This window comes from Convolutriloba macropyga, chromosome 7 (assembly GCF_964194025.1).
Source record: "Convolutriloba macropyga chromosome 7, txConMacr16.3, whole genome shotgun sequence".
Classification (NCBI taxonomy): Eukaryota; Metazoa; Xenacoelomorpha; order Acoela; family Convolutidae; genus Convolutriloba; species Convolutriloba macropyga.
The window spans coordinates 20,455,291-20,476,164 of record NC_134474.1 but is presented as its reverse complement, the minus strand read 5'-3'; the positions used below and the strand labels follow the sequence as shown (position 1 = coordinate 20,476,164).

The 20,874-nt window shown below is 35.4% G+C and overlaps 1 protein-coding gene across 1 annotated transcript in view; it reads right to left on the bottom strand.

Annotated features, from left to right (window-relative positions):
- Positions 1–20,874, bottom strand: part of LOC142342975 (E3 ubiquitin-protein ligase rnf213-alpha-like) — a 235,819-nt gene that overhangs the window by 28,533 nt on the left and 186,412 nt on the right. Inside the window, exon 7 of the mRNA XM_075394657.1 lies at positions 8,068–14,297. Within this exon, the coding sequence (XP_075250772.1) occupies positions 8,068–14,297 (6,230 nt within the window). The remainder of the gene's footprint in view (positions 1–8,067; positions 14,298–20,874) is intronic.

The following is a 20,874-nucleotide window of genomic DNA, read 5'->3' as shown; positions in this document are numbered from 1 at the left end:
CGTTTTCTTTTTTTAACATAATTTCATATTTTCTGAGTTCATTTTGTTTCCTTGTCGAATTACCACATTTCTGACAAGACCAATTGAAACAGAAGCTTAGTAAAGAAAAAAAGCGTTTGAAAAGGGCGCATCTGGATATTTTGACTGTTTTTGTTGAATAGTTTAAGATTTTTGGGCTGGGACAGTTATCTCGCAAAATTTTGAGGATTTTTTGTTTTTGCCTGTGTTTGTTTTTCTTTTTGTTGTTGTACGCCGTATACCTGATAACGATCGTTCTCAATTTCTTCCCCAGAACGTATAACTCAAAGCCTGGGTAAAAATTTCCGTTTGTTTTAATGACTTTCAAAATAAATTTTAAAAAATCAATTATCTCTGTCTTTTCGCCGCCACGTAACTCAACCTCACTAATTAGAAGTCTCAATTAATTTCGTTGATTCAAACATTTTCAGTTCGCGCTTGATTATGCGTTGTGACTGATTGCTTCGACCAATTATTTTCATAAAAATTTTCGAGATTTCTATCTTCTTCAATTTTTCTTTTTTTTTGGTTTCTTTTTGTTGCCATGTCAACGTCGTCCTTTTATAATGAAGCTTCGTTGATGTTGAAATGATTAGAAAGTAATTATTTACATTTCTTGCAGGTAACATCTTATAATTATTGTTCCTCGACCAGTCTGGTGTCGTAAAATTGTTTTGGCTACTTTACGAATTTGTTGTTATTTTGTGGTGTCGTGACTTCCTCTCATTATTAACAGGACCAATTGGCTCCTGAGCTGTTGCCACCTAATCCATCACTTTTTGTATAATTTAAGTCTGTTATGGCGTTTCAAAATATTGGTTTTCATAAACATATTTGTGTTCTTGAGCTTCGTTTTTTAACTAGTTTTTTGGTCGGTTTATAGCTCAGTCTTTGAAAGCACAAGTCACAGCCCGTTTCCAGTGAGCTACAATTTAATCTTTATAACGGTTTCATCTTCAAATATTTGCTTTTCTGTTTTTTTAATACAGTTAGTACGAGATTTCTTAAAATGTTTGAGATTTATATTTGTTTGTACAATTTAAATGATTTGTTTTTTTTTAATTTATAACGTTAATCGTTGTTCCCATTGGCTTTGAATTTTTGCGCAGTTGAACATTGGACCACATTGACATGTATCAAATGCTTCATCTGTAGATTTGTATGCACATCTTAGTGGTTTCAAGTGTTATCTAATGACATTAATAACCGTGAGATTAATTGTTTTCAAAAATGGAAAAGTATAATTGAAATGCGCACCTATTTGCTGTTTTCTGTCATCCTGTTAACCAGTCGCATTGGGTACAGTTCCCATATCTTTTCTAATGAAGCAGAGTTTAAATTGTTTTGGTTTTTATCTGATGCAAAATTGATTTTGTTATGTTTTTTAATTATAGATTTGGTTATTACATTTTGTTATAGAGTTTTTTTTATAGTTTTGATCGTTTATAATGTTTGTAATTGACTTTTTTGTCTTTTTTTAAATCCTATTATGAACAACTTTTATCGGCCCTTTAGCGTGGCATTATAGTATTTCATTTGTTGTTTTATTGAACGATGTTTATGTTTTTGAAAGTTCTCTATCTCTTCATCATTTGGTGGTCAATTAAGTCAAGAATGTGGAAGAGCGGTGTCGGAACATTATGTGCGTACGCACATTACCGAGCCTCCTTGTTATATAATTAAATTCAACTGTTCGGATAAGCAACAGTCTTTTTGTAAAGAGCGCCAAGAGTTTTTTTGTTGATCCATTTATTAGTGGACAGAAACAAAAACACGGTGTCACAGAACTTTTCACATTCAAAACATCCTCTCAAGTAGTTTAATTGCTAGTTTCTGGCAATCAATTCCCGACAATCGAGATCAAAGGTTTTTCTCACAAAAAATACTTTCCAAGTGAACACTGCTTGAGCAAAAAATTGGGGGTAATGTTTTTTAGAGGGGATCAAATCAAAAAATATAACATAACCTCCAGTGATTGATACCTTTCTTAAGAAACAACACAAATAAAATTTTTTGTCGTGCCAAACTGATCAGAAACTGAATTAACCGTTCCTTATTCCTTTCTGCAAAAACAAAAATTTGCAAAAGCATTATTTTAAAAATTCAATTGTTTTCTGATATATTAGAATAACGAGAGTTTTCCCTTGCGTCTGTGTAGATATTTTATTTGATCTGCTCTCAGATGAAAAATTTATTTTTACCTATTATGGAGTTGGAAATGCAAAAAAGAGAAATTTTGAATTCATGGTAAAGTTTTTCAGTGTTTCCATTCTGATCCTGGAGCAAAAAACTATTTTTCTTACCATCTAGCATTCTTTACATTGGATAAGGATTGACAGTTGCTAAAAGCGGTTTCGATATTTTTGTTGAGGATACTCAATTTTACCAGGTTCTGAGAAAAATATGTTATTCCTTTTTCTATTGGGTATCACAGATGCAGTCTGCTAGGAAAGTTATATATTTCATTGTTAGTTTTTGTAGAGGAATGATGTTAAAAGAGGAATGTTGAAAATTTATTGCGGATCAAATCTTGAGCTGCTTGTTTTGAGTTCATGCAGCTGTGATTTTGTTCCGACCTCACTTGTGGGGGCAGGAACTATATACTCAAATGGGTTTTTTGTTTAGACAAATTTAGCCGATCGATATATTCATCGTAGAGAAATGTGAGCGGTATCATTAAAAAGCTCGCCCAGCTTCGAATTCAAAATTAACAAGATTTTTTTGCAATTTCGTATTGTTTGAGGAGTTATCGAGGATTGAATTTTTGTGTGAACACGGCATATTTGGCATGATTTGTCCACTTTTAGTTTAATTTTTCTTCAAATCATCAATTAATTATATATATATATATATATATATATATATAAATTCAAAATTACAATTCAAGCAACAAATTGAATCAATTTTGTATTCCTAATAGACAAAAGGCCATAAAAAAGACTAGTTCTGGTCTCATAGGAAAGTTTAATATCAAAAAAATTCGATTTCTGTTTTAGAGCTGTTTTTTGAAGTCACCTAGAGACTAGTCACTTTTTATATCGAGGTTCCGTTATAGACAAATCTACTTTCTAGTCAAACGAAGCCCAAAGAACAAAAGATTCGTTTTCAAGGAATCGCTCATGTTTTTTTGGCTTTGACTTCGAATTTTATAATTTTTAATGAAATTTTGCTGTTCTTTTTGGGGTTATACTAAATTTTTGGAGTCCTATGGCACACTCTTTATAACTAAAAGTGCAATAGATTTTACAGTGAGCATTAGGTGATCCTATCTAGTAATTTGAGTTGACAGCTAATGGCTGTTAAGACCTAAAAAAACAATTTTTCGAAAATTTTTTTTGAACAATTATCGATCTTAAAAATATTCTAGTGAACTGTAACAGTTGAACTGTCAGTATCAGTGATGAAAGGACGCTCTTCGTTTCTGAAACCAAAACTTATCAGTTTAGTGGGATGATTTTTTAACTGTTGGTTTTATGACTTCGATGCCACAGGAATTCAAAAAACCTTTCTAATGAATTTTTGGTTTTTGCCTGTATTAGATGTTGATTTCATAGCCAAAAATCTTATTGTGACGTCTTATTGATTATCTATACATGATACATATCCTTGTCCTCCCAGTGGTGTATAGCTGAGCGTATTTATTGACTTCCGTTGAAGGCTATTGAATTTAATGTCTGTTAAGACTTTGATAGTAATTTTCGAAAAATTTTTTTGAACTTTAACCGATCTTAAAATTATTTCAATGAATTGTGATTATGAATGACAGACATCCTTGTCAACCCATTGAGGCATAACTTAGCAAATTGATTGGCTTTCGAAGTAAGCTATTGAGTATATTGGCGTTGATACTACGGGTTTTCTCAAAAATGTCTTAGTTTTAATTTGTTTGTTCATAATTGTTTTTTTATTGAACTCCTATTGTAAAAAGAAAAAAACTACTTGCTGTTAAAAAAATCAGTTGAAAGTAGAGACATGTTTACTGAAAATTCACTTTTTATTGTCTTTGACACGTTTCTCGCTCATCTTCCTTTTTGAATTTGCAGTTTTTTGCCTCTCTTTTTTTAGGTAACCGTAAATTGCTGTCTGGTCGCATAACCTTGTAATGACGGATTGAGTGAACAAGGTTACCCGAAGCAGAGAGTTGAAAGTGAACAGTCTTAAAGTTTATGATAGACATTTTTGCAGATATTTTTCGAAACTTTTTAGTTTATCTTGTTCTTTTCGCCAACTTGTAATTTAGTCTCATCATTGAGAAGTCCAATCCAATTCCTTCTATTTCAAAAACAAAAATTCAACTGATATTATGCCGTGACTGATACTCTGTTTGTTGGACAATATGCGTTATCATAAACTTTTTTAAGTGCTGTATTTGTGTTTTTTTTTCTCTTCTTAAAGCACATTCGCGTAATAACAAATCCATGTGACTTTCGAATTTATCCCAAATGAACTTCATTAATCTTTCAGTCTAGTTTAAGCTGGAATAGTATGAAGAGAAATTGAAAATAAATACATAATATTCGGATACTAGCTAATGATTTTATTTGCTTCAATCTTTTGTGTTTTCGCAAATCGTTTGTAATTTTTTGAGTTTTTCTGCATCTTCAGTCTGTTCCTATGGCTTAGTCTTGCCAAAATCAAGCCGTGTTGGTTTCATAATGGATTTTTAGTAAATTTACCAAAAATTAGTTTGTTAAAAGCCAATGTTTTTTAAGAAATTATTTGATTTACAAAATGATGATTGAATTTTGAATTTCGCCTCATTATTTCTTCTTCTGCTGTTTAAATGTTCTTTCCATCTGCTGTATAAATGAGAAAAATTAAATTTGTGTAGTTAGGGTTTTATCCAATTGAATTTTGACGTTGTTACTAGGTGCTTTTAAATTTAGGTAATTAGTTTTTGCCGTGAAATTTTTGTTTTTGCTTATTTTGCTGTTTGTTTTTTTCTCTTAGTTTTTTATTAATTACAGATCTCTTGAGGGCTGTAATGAGGTCTGGCATTGTTTAATTGAATTAGTAATTAGGTTCTGTAACGTTTTCTGAAACGCAAACATATATATTTGTTATCTCTTCATTTGGTTGACAGTTAAGGCAAAAATGAGCTCGGGTCTGAACATCATGTGCGAACGCACATTAGCGAGCCGCCTTTTTCCTACTCTAATCACAACGGACAGTTTATTTGGATTCTTATAAAGATCATTTCAAGTTCTGTCATTTTTTGAACATATCTTGTCTTTTTGTCATTGAAGCTGATATTTTCTCCTAAAAATCAGATATGAGATCATTTTAGTGGCACATTTTTTTAACGAAACCTTCAATTTGTTTCGAAAAAGTTAACAATCTAAGTCGAGCAGCTATTAAATTGTCAACAATTCCATTGCAAAAAAAACAGTTTCGGTTATTTTAAAATGGAAGTTTCATTTTTAAAGGTTTTATGGATAGTACTTTATACTTTACCCTTTCTAGGATCCTTAAAAATCTGAATTTTTTCCATCGCTCGTTAACGAATTCCAACAAGCAAGTAAAGTTACCTTGCAATCCTAGTGCATAATTAAAACAAGTGGTTTGCAAATTTCATTTTTTTGGTAATAAAAAGCAGGACAAGGAGGCTCGGTAGTGTGCGTTTGTACAAAAAGTTCCGACGCCGCTCATCCGCATTTTTGGCAAAAATGTCCATCAAATGAGGAACAGATAGAAAACCCCCAAAAAATTCAAGTATTAAAAAAATCTGTTTGAACAAAAGGATCACATCCAACGCAAATAGCTCAGTGTAATAAAAAATGCCGCAATAGATTGATGAGATCAGTCAATAAACAGAAAGAAAAAAAATCAAAAAAGAATAAAAACAAACATTGATTGCGTCCAAAATTTTGACCATTTAAAAAAACTTAGAAACAAGGTGAAAATAGCGTGCGATAAAGCTAAAACTAAACAAAATACCTTTCATTTCACTCGAAAAGATATGAGACCGCACCATAAACAGGTTCGGTAACACAAAACAAGACAAAAAAGAAGAAAATAACAGCAAAGACAAAAAATGGCTTATATATTTAAAAAGAATCAATTTCAAAATAATGAAAACCATCAGATAACAAATGCAAACATGCAAAATATTTATGATTGCATACGCTCTATAACAGGGCAATAAGATATTTCATTCACCTTTTTTTTATGCGGTTGCATAAAAAAGACAAATTTAGACAAAAAAATTCAATTAAAACTTGCGAGAAAACGCTGTCGAAGCCGTACAGCTTTTCCCCCTCAAAATATTGATAAATTGGGGCCTTCCTTTTACGCTAAAAATGTTCTATAGGGCGTCTTAGGAGCATAGGACCTCTTATGAGAAAAGGTATCAACTCGACCGAAAATGAGAAAGGGTAAAATTAAGTAACTCTTTTGTTTTTATTCGAAAGCAATCATTTTCCAAGATAGAAAGGCCATTAGCTACAAATGAGATTATGAATTAGGTTCGTCTTTTCTTCCAAAAGAACCGCTTCAGACCTGTAATTATTCAGAAAATGTCTTGCGTCTACAAACAGAACATTAAAACATGACAAAAATAAAAAATTACCTAACTTTTTGGGCGAAAAGCCCTTGTCGAATCCAGTAAGCACATAACAAATTCTTCAAAAAAAAACAATAGACTTTGAAAAGTTGCACCCTCCCTTGACAAAATTATTTCCATATGTGGCCTGTATTTAACGAAACTAGGTAACAATTAGACAAAAAAGAACGAAACTGCGAATATAAACAAAGTTCAAAATAGTTTTTTTGTTTTCGAAGACAATTGTTTTCAAAGTCATAAAAGCCATCAGCAATCTACTCCAAACGAATGAAACACTTATTCCTCTATGAAAAACCAATGAAAAATGTCATTATCCATGTTATTTCATACGACTTGAAAGACAAAGTAAGACGACAGTTAAAGACAATTGTAAACAAAATCAATAAAATTCTTCGAGAGAGGGGTGTCGAAGCCGTTAAAACCATAATCTAGGCCTTTTATGACTTTCAAATGTTCAATTATGCTTTGTTTTGAACGCAAATAAGGTAAAATCTGAACTGTCAATATCGTGATAATATGGCAAAGCGAGAAAAAGCCGTGAAAAATAGGCCAATACCAAAAAAACGCGAAATCTTGTCGTATCAAAGCCAGAAAACCATAACTTAACCCGCAAAAAATATTAAAATTTATTTCAGTGGAAAACAAGAGAGGATGAAGTTTTTTTCTGTGCTGAAATTAAGCTACAAATTGACCAAATTAGGAGAAAAATAGTGGCAAAGTTCAAAAAGCCATTGTTTAGTTAAAAAGCAAAGATTTTTAAAAGCCAAAACGACCATTATCTGTTGAGTAAATAAAATAGATACCGGTTAGGATTCCATGTGGACCTATCAACGTTGAGCTTTGATTTGAATTGTTCTGTTCTTCAGTTAACATAAAAAAGATGGAATTTTTTTGAAAAAAAACGACTGACTGACTACAATCCGAAATATTTTTTAACAATCCAGTATTGGACCAAAATTAGCCCCGCTATTGTTGTTGGTCCATTTCGAACACTCATTTGTTTCGAATAATTTAGATCTTGATTATCAAAAATATATGCTGCGTTTTTGAAAATCATAGAGTAAAGTTAGCAAAAACGGGAAAAAAACGCTGTAGGGCATTTTAATGATACCACTCGCAACTCACTACGATGAATATATCGATCGGTTGAAATTGTCTGAACAAAAAACACCCATTTGAGTATACTGTTCCTCCCCCCTCAAGAGGGGTCGAAACAATTAAGGAGGGGTAACTACTACTGGATTCCGTGGAGTTCACTTTCAGAAAGAGCAGAATAAATTTGCAGACGTTTGGATGGTCTTCGCGATGCGACATTCACTTACAAAATTTTTTTGTTTGATCCGTAATATGGTGATTTCTAAGTGATAATTTTTAAAGGTTCAAAATAGAAATGTCGCATTTCGTGATTTGGTGAAAAAGAATTTTCAGGCATATAGATTTCCCTAATTTCTTAAAAATGTTGGATCAAAAAAAGCTTTCCAACGAACCTGGATTCGGTTCCAATCAGTTGACGATAACCTTGCACAATTTCATTATTTTTCTGCACCAAAAATTTAAATGTCGCAAGAGCACAGCATTCGTTGGCAGGTTCAATGATCACAAAATGCTTCACACTAGATTCACTACTCAATTCATCTCGAAATTCGCACTCTACTGTTTCTGTTTTAGATAGCTTTCGAATTATGCTGTTCCAAATGTCAATGTAGATAAGTGAGGCGTCTGTAAGTTCCCTTCTTTCCGTTGACAAAATTCTTTGTTCCGATAAAAATTGTTCAAAACTTTTATTGTGGCCACTTTCTTGACTATTGTATAGCTCTGTCAATTTTGCGAACAGGTTGTACAATTTGGAGAGCTGTGCAATGCTGTTCAGGTAAGTTTGATTTGATAAAAGTGATCTGAGAAGAACGTTTTCAGTGCTAGGCCGCCTGTTCAATTGTGCGCTGAAGGAAGACCAAGTTTCAATTCGGCGGACCTGCCAAGGATCGTGCTGTTGAGATTCGATGCTGTCTGTCGATTTACGCTCAAATAGAACCGAATTTATTTGACTGGTCCTGCGGTTTTCATAGCTCGTCTCAACTAAATGGTTGTAGTCATTGATTACCTTCTGAACATCGAGATCAGACAGTGTTTTGTGCGCAAAAGATGCAAACAAATCCTCCCAGCAAGCTCTGCCTTCTTCAGTTTCAAATGACTTGCTGCAGTTTTTTACAGGTTCTCGCAAAGAACTTTCTAGAAAGTTAATTAAGATCTTCAAGGTATCCTCTTGGCATAAATCAAAACAGTCAGCCGCCAGAATTGTCAAGTTGACAGAGGCGCTATCCAGCATCTCCTGGTCACCTTTGACGATATACAGGGTCAAATGAAGAAAAAATTGCATCAAATTTGATGTGAGCTGAGTAACATTCCTGTTATAAATATCGCTTTTATCTTTTAGGTATCCTGTAAATTTTGTCTGATTTCTCAGGTTTTCAGGGTTTGACAAATCTGCTATTTTCCTGTTTCCTGGGGCAAATTCATGACGACGTCCTCCGATAGTGGCTCCACACTTTGAACATTTACTTTCTTTCCACGGTCTTCCGCAATCCTCAACAATGTACAGGTGGCCATTGGGACACTCGTTCAGGGTTGCTGTTCGTAACTGTTCATCCGTCAAGTAGCCGTTTTCTTTGTACATTTTAATGTAGTATTCGTAGCTGTCTTTGAAACATGGCAAAAACCACGAATCATACAGAGCTTCAGTTAGCATCAGTAGCCTGAAGGGAATAAACAGATTGTTGACTTTTCCCTTCAATTCCGTCTCGGAAAATGCCTGGAACAAGTAAGCAAAATGCTCCAAGCAGTTTGAAGAATCCACATTTTGAGGAGCACGGGATGTGGCAAGGGGCTTTGAGAAATATATTGAATTAATTTGGGTCTGAATCAAGTTTTGCCTAAAAACGGATCTGAGTGCAGGTACTTCTACCTCTGACGAAGAATTGTCATCAATAATGTACCGATAGGCAAAAATGCACTGCAGAAATTGTGATTTTTCTAAAAGTACTTCGAAAGCCTTGTCGCTCGAGCCTTTTTCTAATTCTGCATACACATTGTTAGCAACTTCAAAATAACCCGCGAAGCTCAAGTATATATCTCCGTGAAAACTTTCCAAGTTGATGACGGAAGGAGGAATCAATGGCCTGAAAATTTCCTCTCGTAAAACTTCATTCAGACCAAATGTTCCCAATTTGAAATTCACGTAGCGCAAAAAGTATTTTGAAGCATTTTCCCTGGAGTTTCCGTCAAGTCTTTGCAGTTCCTGAAGATGCTCTCCGATTTGATTATCGAACGAAGTATCATTCGACAGCCGTCCCTGTATTCCGTCAACTATTCGGCGCAATCCATATTTGCACTCAGCAATATATTGCAACTTTCTGACAACTTGTGATGTGTGAATTTCAGAAATTATTTTTTGATTGAAACAGTCATTTTCGTAACAGTAATCAAACGCACTGGCGATAATTTTCTCACACTCCTGAGAGTCAATAGATGCTTCGGGCGCTTCTTTAACTGCTCGACTGAGAGCTTCGATTGCGCCCTGTTGGTAACTTGTCAGAATTACAGATAGCAGACAGCTTCGAATCTGTGTAGAGACCCAGATGCTCTTAGACTTGAAGACACAAAACTGAAACAGCTCTATCACACTCGTCTCCTGTGCATTGGGAGTGGATATCATGTGCTGGTAGACTATTTGCATAAAAGTGCTAGCAATGTTTTGCCAAAATTGACTCCAGGAGCGCTTTAAGGGAGGAGAGTGGCACTGAAAGCTGTTTTCCATTTCGCAATCGGAATGTCTGATTGGTGTTCTACAGATTTCGCACGAGTCACATTGTTCACTTGATAAAGATGAGCGCTTCTCTAACACACATGCCCTGTGTGCAGCGTGATTAGACTGGCATTTCACCAAACAAGGGACAGAAGATTCACTTGAGAGTTTACCTCCACAAATTGCGCATAGCTCGCTCCCAGTCTCTTCCTTAACGCAGTATACTACAAAAGACATGGTTGGCTTTTCTAAGCAAACCTGGAGATTATTCAAAAATTTGCCAGTATTGGCTCCGTATTGAAAAAGGACGCAGGCATTTTTGCAAATTTTGTTGATAATTGAATGCTGTAAATTGTAAGAAATTCGATAGAGAAAAGTTACACCTAAGTCAGCGGCCCTAAGTTTCTGTCGGAAATTGTGGCTCAGCTTCTGATCTATTGTTATACACATTTTCAGCACAGCTGCTCTTTCGGCTTGCTCAGAGATTTGGCCCCAGCCGATTTCTCTCTTAAGTTCCTGAGAAAAAGTAATCTGACCCAGAGCAGCTTCTAGAAGTGAAGCAACGAATGATTCTCCCGAGTGCAATTTCAGGTTCTTAACAACCGATTTCGAAATTGGTGTGAACTTCTGAAATATAGGCAAGACAGACCGAAGAGAGGAGAGCAGTTCTTGAAATATAGAGTAATTGGTTTGGAAACTTGCATTACGATCGGATGTTGAAATACTGAGAATACACTCTTTTATTACATGCAAATGGTCACTGTTCAAATTATGGATTTTGAGGAAATTTTCTGTCACAAGTTCACAGCAAAAGCACTCAACTGCGTCTGGCGTTGACGAATGTTTGATCAAAACTTCGTTAAGCGCTGGGTTGTTATTTTCAAACCTTTCCAAAAAACACTCCTTAGTCGTTGCATCCGAATCTTTTTGCATTTCGACGGCTTCTTCCCACACAAAAGAAAATCGTTTTAAAATCTCTCCAAAAAAGGGGAAAAGTTTTCCAAGATGCTCTGCTTTAGTTTGTCCAATTTTCCCATCACAAATGCCAGCAACACAGAACAGGTCAATCCATGCCTGCTTTTTCCAACTATCTTCAGACAAGAAGTGATAATTGAGTTTGAAGTTGATCATTTCCAAAAAGTCTTGCGCGAAAGGTTTCAAGTACTGTTTCAATTTTTCAAAAAAGACTTGTTCAACAGTACCAAAGCGAATGAGATCTTCGAAGTTGGATGCAGCGTCCTTAACAAATTGACTAACTTTGACCGAGCTGTTTTTTGATTTCACAAGGCTCACCACTTTCTCTAAGAATACTGATTCCAGTAGAACTTGGCTTTCAGTTTTTTCTTGCCTGAACAGCTGAAAAACCATGTTTATCATGTCAACTTTGTTCTTTTCCTCCATATCAGCAACCGTATCTTGTACTAGTTCCTTAAGCAATTGTCTTTGGAAACTGTTTAATGTCTTTGAAGTACTGAGGATGGATATGATTTCTGGAGAGTTGTTCTGGGGAGTTGAGATGTATATTTCCTTAAGGATGTCACTGGTTTCGTTGTCTTTGTCCAAATTGTCAATGTGGAAGCTCTCCCATTTTGCTGTTGCAAAGTTACTGTAACTTGATTCGTGCCAGTTACGAGGCAGTTGCGTTATGAAAACGGTGAACAGTTTTGGTACAACTTTTTCACGATGCACTAGTTCTATGCAATTTTTCGCACATCGAATCAGTTTGCTGTTCTCATACATGTCAGCGCAAATAACAAACAAAATTTTCACGGAATCCGAGCCGCTACCGGAAGCTCTTTGATGAAATTCGGACATTTTGTCTGTGAATTGCTGTTCAGTCTTGAATTTGGCCAAGTTGACAACCATCTGGAGGTCGCTAAGGTTGCAACTGTCTGATGAAGCTTGAAAGACAGGTAACTCTCTGAAGATTAGCTCCTTGTTCCACTGTTTTATAGTTTCAGGTGATGGAATCTTACAAAAGGTAGAAATTTCGAACATGGAAACTGTGTTGGGTTGTGCCTGGTAAATGTAGTGCCAAAGAAAGTTGGATAAATTGTTTCGTATTTGATAAATTTCTGAGCCAAATGGTATGTATTTGGTGTCCTGTGACTTCCTCCAAATGGCGTCTAGCGTGCATGTTTGCATCATCTTTGTCATCCCCACATTCACCACTGATTCAGCGTCACAATCCTGGTCAGTTAAACGCTTTATGCAAAGAGACAGTGTGTCGGCCTGGAAGCCAACAAAAACTTGTTGTGTATTAAAATTTGCGTCTTTGTCAGAACGACGAGCAAGAGAAAAGGTGTCCATTGCTTGCTCGAGAGAATTTTTCAGACTTATTTGCAGCCGACTAAGCGTGGAATTGATGTTAAGAAAGTGCTTTTCCAGCCGATTCAGCAGTGGTATGGGCAGTTGAAGTGCAGTTTCCTCTTCCTCAATTATTATTAGTCTGAAGCTAGGGGCAACACTGCATTTCACCCTATCCGATCCTAAACCCAGATCCACGTACCTCTTTCCACAGTAGAAGAAATAGTATTGGTTCAGGGCATCATACAATGACTCATAGATCAATCCAAGATTAATCAGAATAAGATTTTTGCCTGTTTCCATGCAATGTTTGATCTGGTTGATGTTTCTGCATGCCTGTATGTAGACCTGGTCATCAGGGAAAGCTGATCCGAAGATTGTCTCGAATTTTGAAGCGTCTAGAAATTCTGGGAGGAGTTGTAGAGCTGTAAACTTTTCGATCATCAGCAAGAGATAGCGACTCTCGCATTGAGTTTGGTCCATTTTTGTCCCTACTGTCGCGTTTTGGTTTAAATTTTCGAAATTTTCCCTTAAGTTATCTTTTACTAGAGCTAAAGTATCTGGAACCTGGTCATCCAATTCCCCAACCGCTTGAGCTTTTGATAATTCTGACTTAAAGATATTCATGCATTCAGTTCCTTTTTCTGCAAAGTTTCTCTGAATGCAGTAACGAAGTTTGCTCCACCCGGCAGCCTCGTTTCGATAAATCATCTTCAACAGACTGTAGAAGTCGCGAAGACCAAAATACTCCTTTCGTATCACAGATGCTCCGTGTCCAGTAGTAATTTTCAGGAAAGCATCAGTAAGCGGTTCAATAAGTTGTTTTATAACTTTTCCCTCTTCGGTGTGCACCCGACACATGGATTTGGCACACTCCAGCAGTTCGTTCTTTCCCGGAACTGGTCTATTGACTAGAATGCCTCTGTTCATTTTTGCCGGGTCCAGTGCCCAATTAGAAATGCCAATGAAAGCTACTTTATTTTTAGATGTAGCCTCGCATCCTTCTTCCACAAATCCTAGTTCCAAAAGCGGGTGGAGTGATTTCAAAGGCATTGTCTGTGAGTCTTCAGCCAGTCCAATCTCATCCAAAACAACAACACTTGTGTACTCATCCAAATTTTTATCCTTTTGAAGCTTCACTGCGCTTTGGAAAACGTCGAATATGTTCTTTGTTGTAGTATGAGGTGAGCATTGGAATGAAAGCATTTGGATTTGTTTGAAGTCTTGAAAAAATTCATTCGTTGATGCTTTTCTTTGCATAGCGTTGTTGACAATGGTCTTGGAGAGAGACTTTGAACTGCCTGGTTTGCCTACCAAAAAAAGGGGGATTTTAAGCTCAATGCAAATAACCATCATGAATATGTTCTCTACAAGAGCACTATTCTTGGCAATGTCCGGGTTTTGTTCGAAGCCACAATTATCCACAACTTTACTCATAAGAGCCTGCAAATAGTCAAGGTAAGTTTTTTCTCCCTCTGACAGTCTATATTTGTTGCGGAAAACTGTCAAAATGTGCTTTCGGTATTCTTCGCGCTCCACAAGAGAGCAGTGGTAGCAAACACCAGTTGTGTAGACCATAACTTCAGCAACATCAGTTTCTTCATTATTCTAAAACACAACACTTGTCAAAAAAGAGTAATTGGTGGAGCAACAGTTCATACCTGAACTGTTTATAATCAATACCCCAGTCGAGACAAATATTTATCTTGCAAGAAAACATTTTTTTTTCAATAAAATATTTTTTATTTCAATTTTTATTTCAAAAACATTTTTTATTGCAATAAAACATTTTTTATTTCAAGATTCTATTTCAAGATTTTTTGTTTCAAGATCTTGAAAAATTAACGTTTTCACTCAAATATGCATATTTAATTAACAAATTGTGCACATTTGCTCACGATCACTACATGATACCATAGTGCGCTCTATTAACTCTCTGAAAGAAAATAATTGAAAGTGAAAACAAACTGACGCTCAAAAAAGGTGCCAACTAAGGGCAGAAAGACATAACCGAATAGCGTCAGCCGCATTGCCCCATACAACCGGCTGCTCGCCGACAAAATGCTCTCTGGGATTTATCTATTTATCCCGTTATCATGACCAAAAATTCAATTAGTGAGACAAAAAACCATCAGAAAAGGCAGTAGTACAAAAATTGCACTAAAAAAGACCAACAGGACTCCTGGGTTGACCCCATAAATCAAAAAGTTATAAAATTACAACTTCATGTTAAGGCGTCGATGAAAATTTGTAGTCATAGAACTTTCATAAAAGGGAATTCTATGAAATTGAATTTTCATGAAGTTTTCGAAAGCTTCCCAAAAAAGATGAAAAAAACTATGTTTCGAAATAATCACTTAAAAAATTTGAAACATGGTGTTTGAAGCGAACATAAAATTACGTAAAAAATGTAGTTATAGAACTTCAAAGAAGAATGAAAGTTTTTGTTTGAGAAGTTTATTGCATCCACTGAGTTATCCAATGAAACGGAACCTCAACAAGTGAGAGCGCATCTAGCAAAAAACCAATTAAAAATTGTACTCCCAGAAATTCATAGTAGAATAAAATTTTTGAGAAAACTCTAAAAAAATTAGTTTGGAAAGTTCATTGCATCCACTGAGTTATTCCATGAAACTCATTCTCAACAAATGGGAGCTGGTCTAGCAGATAACAATGAAAAAGATAGATTCGTAGAAATCAATAGAACAGTTTTGGTTTAATTTCAATTTGTAAAGGTACTAAGTTCTTCCCTAAAACGTCATTTGTGTTGCCAAACATATTTTGATGAGAAATCAGCCCACGTTCGAAGCTTATCCTGTATCTTTCTTCTGATTTTAAGGAAACAATCACTTTTGAAATTACTCCATCTGACATTATGAATTTTGGGCAACATCTAAAACGCTTTACCTGTGGTCCTCATGTACTGAAGTACAAGTTTATTCTTATATGGAATACTTAGTTTAATTAAGCTAAGTATTCAAATTACATCATTCTAAAAATAGAATGATGCAATTAGCTGAACCATTCAAATTGCATAAAATGTTCTTTCAGACAGACGGACATTTTGCCGTCCAGCCAGCAGCACGGGAATTATCCCGTTCTAAGAACTATATAAACCAAAACAAAAGTACAACATTTGAGAAATTAAGAGTTTAAAAAGTGATAAATCACGAAACAACTTCTCTGAAGAAATTCTAACTCAAATTGCTAACCTTAACCTTTTCTGAACTATATCGAATAACGAATAGTTAGAGATATTTCCAAGTCAGGACTTTATTCAAAAAGGAGTTAAGTTACTGATAAAATTATAAGTTAGCAAAGTTTCTCCAAGCTTCTCAACCCTTGCCTTTTAATGTTAAGTTTTTATATCTTAGCTAAATTATATTCTTCAAGTTGTGCATTAAATTATATATGTGTTAAACTTTTATAAATCTTATATAAATCTTATAACAGAAGTAGTTAGTAAAATTTGCATCTTTAAATCCTTAAGTAATGTTATGAGACTTATCAGGCGTAGAAAGCGTATACTAGGAGTACTACCATCGAGTCAGCAGTTTGAACCTTTGCAACCTCTACCCTCTAGTATAAACTGGTGCGACCAGTGAGGCTCGCATAAATGATTTCTATCTTCAAGCAAAAATAATTAACAAAACAAATCAAACAAAATGTCCTCTGGAGGAACGCCGAGTAGCACATTCCTTCAACAGGCTCCGGTAGTACAGGCACAACAACTGTAAGCACCAGATCAGGCGGCACTACTACAGTAACAAGAACAATAATTGATACCCCCCTCTCTCATCCCAATATGTCACTGGTCACATTCTCGGAAAACGACCCAAGACAAAATGCAAGAGAATTTTGGAACTCTGTTGAACAAAAAATAAATTTCGCTTTAGGTACAACGCTACCTGCAGACCCCACTGCATTAACGAATCACCAAAATAGACGCAAAGCGTTGTTTGGATCACTGCTAACAGAGACCGCATTAGAGTGGTTCAATACTGTAGACCCCACAAGAAATTTTGACCAAATTAAAGGAGATTTCATAAATAGATTAACTGATAGCCGTGATCAATTTAAATATCGACTAGATGTGGAAGATGCCACTAGACAAAAGGGGGGAATTATTTAAAAATTTTTCCACCGCTTTAAACTGATGGAGGATGGCCTGAAAATATACCCTCACGAATAACTAACCCTGCCCAAATTACTACCGAACGAACAATACAGCAGAGACAAAGAGAGGAAAAGTACATTGACTTTGCTATAAGAGGCCACCCATCTCTAAAGCGCAAAACTCATGAATATAAACTAGAAAATCCGGATAAAACATGGAGTGAAATACGAGACTACTTAATAACAAAGGACTTAACATTTACTGTTAGCACTGATGGCACAGTAAAACAAACAAATGATAAAATTAGAAGTCTTGAAGCACACATTTAAGACGTTACTAGCCTAATAACAAATAAAGAAGTTAGCGCTATTAAATCAAGTTCATTTAAGGACCCCAATGTAAAAGGACGGCCGAATAACACTATTCTATTTCTAACTGCTCTAGGCATAGAATTGATGAGGGTTTTAAAAAAATGAAAACGGAACCAACTGAGGAAAAGGAAAAAAAAGACATCCTTTAGTACTGACTACAAAAAACGAACTAACAATAAACCGTATTTTAATAACTAGAATCGCTCAAATAAAATTAATAGTGGATATGACAATCATAGATACGGAAATAAACACTATAACAACAACTATAATAAATCCTATGAACAAAAGTTCCCCCAGAACAACCAGTTTAGTCCGCATGAAACTGATGCGAGACAATATTATGAAAGTGAGAATCAAAATTTTCAACGATCTTATCCCCCCAATCGCACACCAAACAATTTCAGGCATCAAGTAGTAAATATCATTATCAACAACCCCGCTTGTCCCACTCTGTCCACTGGGTAGAGGTTCAAAACCAACAAACAGAATACTATGACCAAAATAATTACACCGATGCTATCACAGGTTTCTTCCCTTTAAACTTCTAAAGTCTCCGAAAGTTAGTACAAATAGCAATCCAAAATCCATGTTTTACCAAAAGATGTACTATTTCTCCACCGGAGGCATGAATAAGAACATTGGATTGGAAAATGAATAACTAATCGACCCAGGCTCGACGTGTACGATAATAAATTACCCCACATTTTTAGAAATGCAAAAAACGAATCCCAGCATGAGGATTTTCTCAGCCATAGATATCACAAAATCCTACAACGGATCACAATTTCGTATGTTAGGCCATACTAAAGTATAATCATACTTTGACAATGACGGAAAGTACGAAGCAAACCATAAAGTATGGGTTACACAAGAAGGAACGTCTAACCTGATTGGTGTTGATTTCTGTCATATTTTCTTTAAAGCTCTGTATTTCGATATCCTTGCTTTAGAATTAAAAGAACACACAGGAGTAATCAGCTATGGAAGAATGAATAACGAAAAACAGTATTTGCAAGAATCGTAAATAGAAACAATAGTCTTGTCTCAGCCACTTTAAATACAGGCAAGATCAACCTACTTGTACAAACACCAAAACACTGATTTATGTTACCCCAGAGGCACTTCCTTTCTAACGCACAAAATACAGTAAAAACAGAACTAGTGTTGACTAACACATTCTGTACACAAAAAAAAAAGAAAACACTACCTTAACTAATAGAAAAGCACAAAAATCATCCTATTACACTCAATAGAGGTATTATCGGGTACGCTGTATGTGATATAGTATTAAGTCGTGATACGCGCAATTTCAACATGCGTGATTGTATTGAGTTTGCAAACTCAATACTAAATAAATATAAGGAACTAGACAGTTGTTTCATGCTTAGCACAGTTTTTAACACAGTACAGGAGGCTGAGTCAAACAAGTCCGATAATTGCATAAATTTTGTTAACTATGAAGAACAGTCAATATTCAACAGTAGTATGGTTATTGTATACACAGTCTCTAAAGACTGGGCTATGAGCAAAGGTTTTGCACTTATGTTGTGTAAAAAGTTCCCCGACTTGAGACAACATTGTAAGTGGCAAGTAGAAGTGAACGATCGTAATGGAAACACAATCAACCAAAACGTATTACAATACATCGCTCCTAGCCTCGGACACCAAATCTTTAGCCTAATAACTAAAGAGAAATATATTAGTAAACCGACAATGGAAGGTATTACTACCGCACTATTCGAACTTCACAATATACTTCTGAAGCAGAACATTAGTTGTATAGCTATGCCGAAAATTGCATGTGGATTAGACAAAATGGATTGTTCTGAGATATCCGCATTACTATACAATGTATTTAATTCTTCGGGAATTAAAATTTATGTTTATGTAAGTAACGCCGAAATTAATCAAATGCCATCCTGTACGCAATATACAGATGAAAACATCGAAGAGATATTTTGAATTGTAGGTGATGAAATTCTGAACAAACGTAAAAATGATGCTGAAATTGCAACTCACTTCTCAAATGATGCAAAGACATTATGCAAGCCCAATAATAATGAACAATTTCCAAAGTTCAGAACAATCGAACAAAACCACTTCATTATTGATACGGCCAAAAGATGCAAGTAAGAACTATGAACACTATATCGAGTAACAAAAAAAGTTTGATTTCACACAAAGTGATTTAACGGACGCAGAATTCAGAGTGGTTCTAAACGTTCTGTTAGATGATGAGGATATATACTCCCATCACAAATATGATATCGGCCGCACCAAACAGAAATTTTATATACCCCTTAAAAAGGATTGTGAATTTAAAAAGCAACGTCCCAGCAAAATTCCCCTACATTTACGTGAAAAGTTAGAATCATTTATGGACGAACCTATACAAGCCGGAATAATACGCAAGCTCAATGAGCACGACGATTTAAATAGCTGGTTTCTAAATCCAATTATTATATTGCCTAAGAACGATTATGTAAAACGTGTAATTGATGCTCGCTAACTCAACTCAATCACAGATACAAGTAGCTCTAGCGGGCCACTCGGGCCACTACAAGTTTTGATGACCCGAGTAAATGGAGCATATTTTACAAGTAGTGATTTGTCGTGCGCTTATCGTCAAGTGCTCCTTACAGAAACTCAGAAATTACCTAGTTTTATTGTAGATGGACGTCAATATACCTATCAAGTCGGATTTTACGGCTTAAAGCCCATTCCGAACTTCGATATTAAACTTATGCGTTATGCATTCGGACTACAAAAAATGAGAAGGCAAGCTATTACTTATATTGACGATACACTACTACAAGCGCAGGATAAACAGGAAATGTTCACAGTGATACTTGAATATCATGCACTATGGCGTAAAGCAAATCTAAAAGCTGCGCCAGATTAAACCAAATTCTTCTTGCGAAAAGTGAAATTTCTCGAGCACGTAATATCAAAAGGAACATTTAGCGCACTAACGTCACGCATTGACGATATACAAAATTCAAAAACTCCAGAATCAAAAACCGACTCCTCAGCGTATTAGGGGCAATGGGATTCTATGCGAATTATGTTGTAAACTTTCATATTGACGCAAAACAACTATATGATTGAGTAAAGAATGAAACAAATTTCGAATGGCTGGATAACCACCAGCAAGTATTCGATAACTTAAAAGCAAAATTCTCACACGATATTTCCGTCGCTATCCCCAACACAAAATATCCCTTCCAAATAAAACTGACTCCTCAAACTAAGGGACTGGTAGTATAATAATACAACAGTTATTCGAGGGGAAACCAATTGTATCAGCAAACTCCCGTGTATTCGATAAAGCAGAACAAAAAATGTCCCTACAGCATAGAGAACTGTGCGGAATAGTGTCCGCATTACAAATTTACGAGTTCTACATTATAGTTTCCCCCTACCCCATATTTTTTGTGATCACAAGCCTATATTGTTCCTTTGGCATCGTCGAGGACATTTATCGCACAGATTTTTTAAGTATCAAGTAGTACTTACTAAATTTTAGAATCTAAGGATAATATGCACCGAAGGTAAAAACCTCGCCTTCCCCGACTTACTCAGTAGACAAGTCCCACAAGAAGAAGCGAGAAAGTTTCAAATTGAACACAAAACAGTTCCAAAGGACATTCGCTTCTACACATCGGATTACAAGCCAATAAACTATTCATTACCA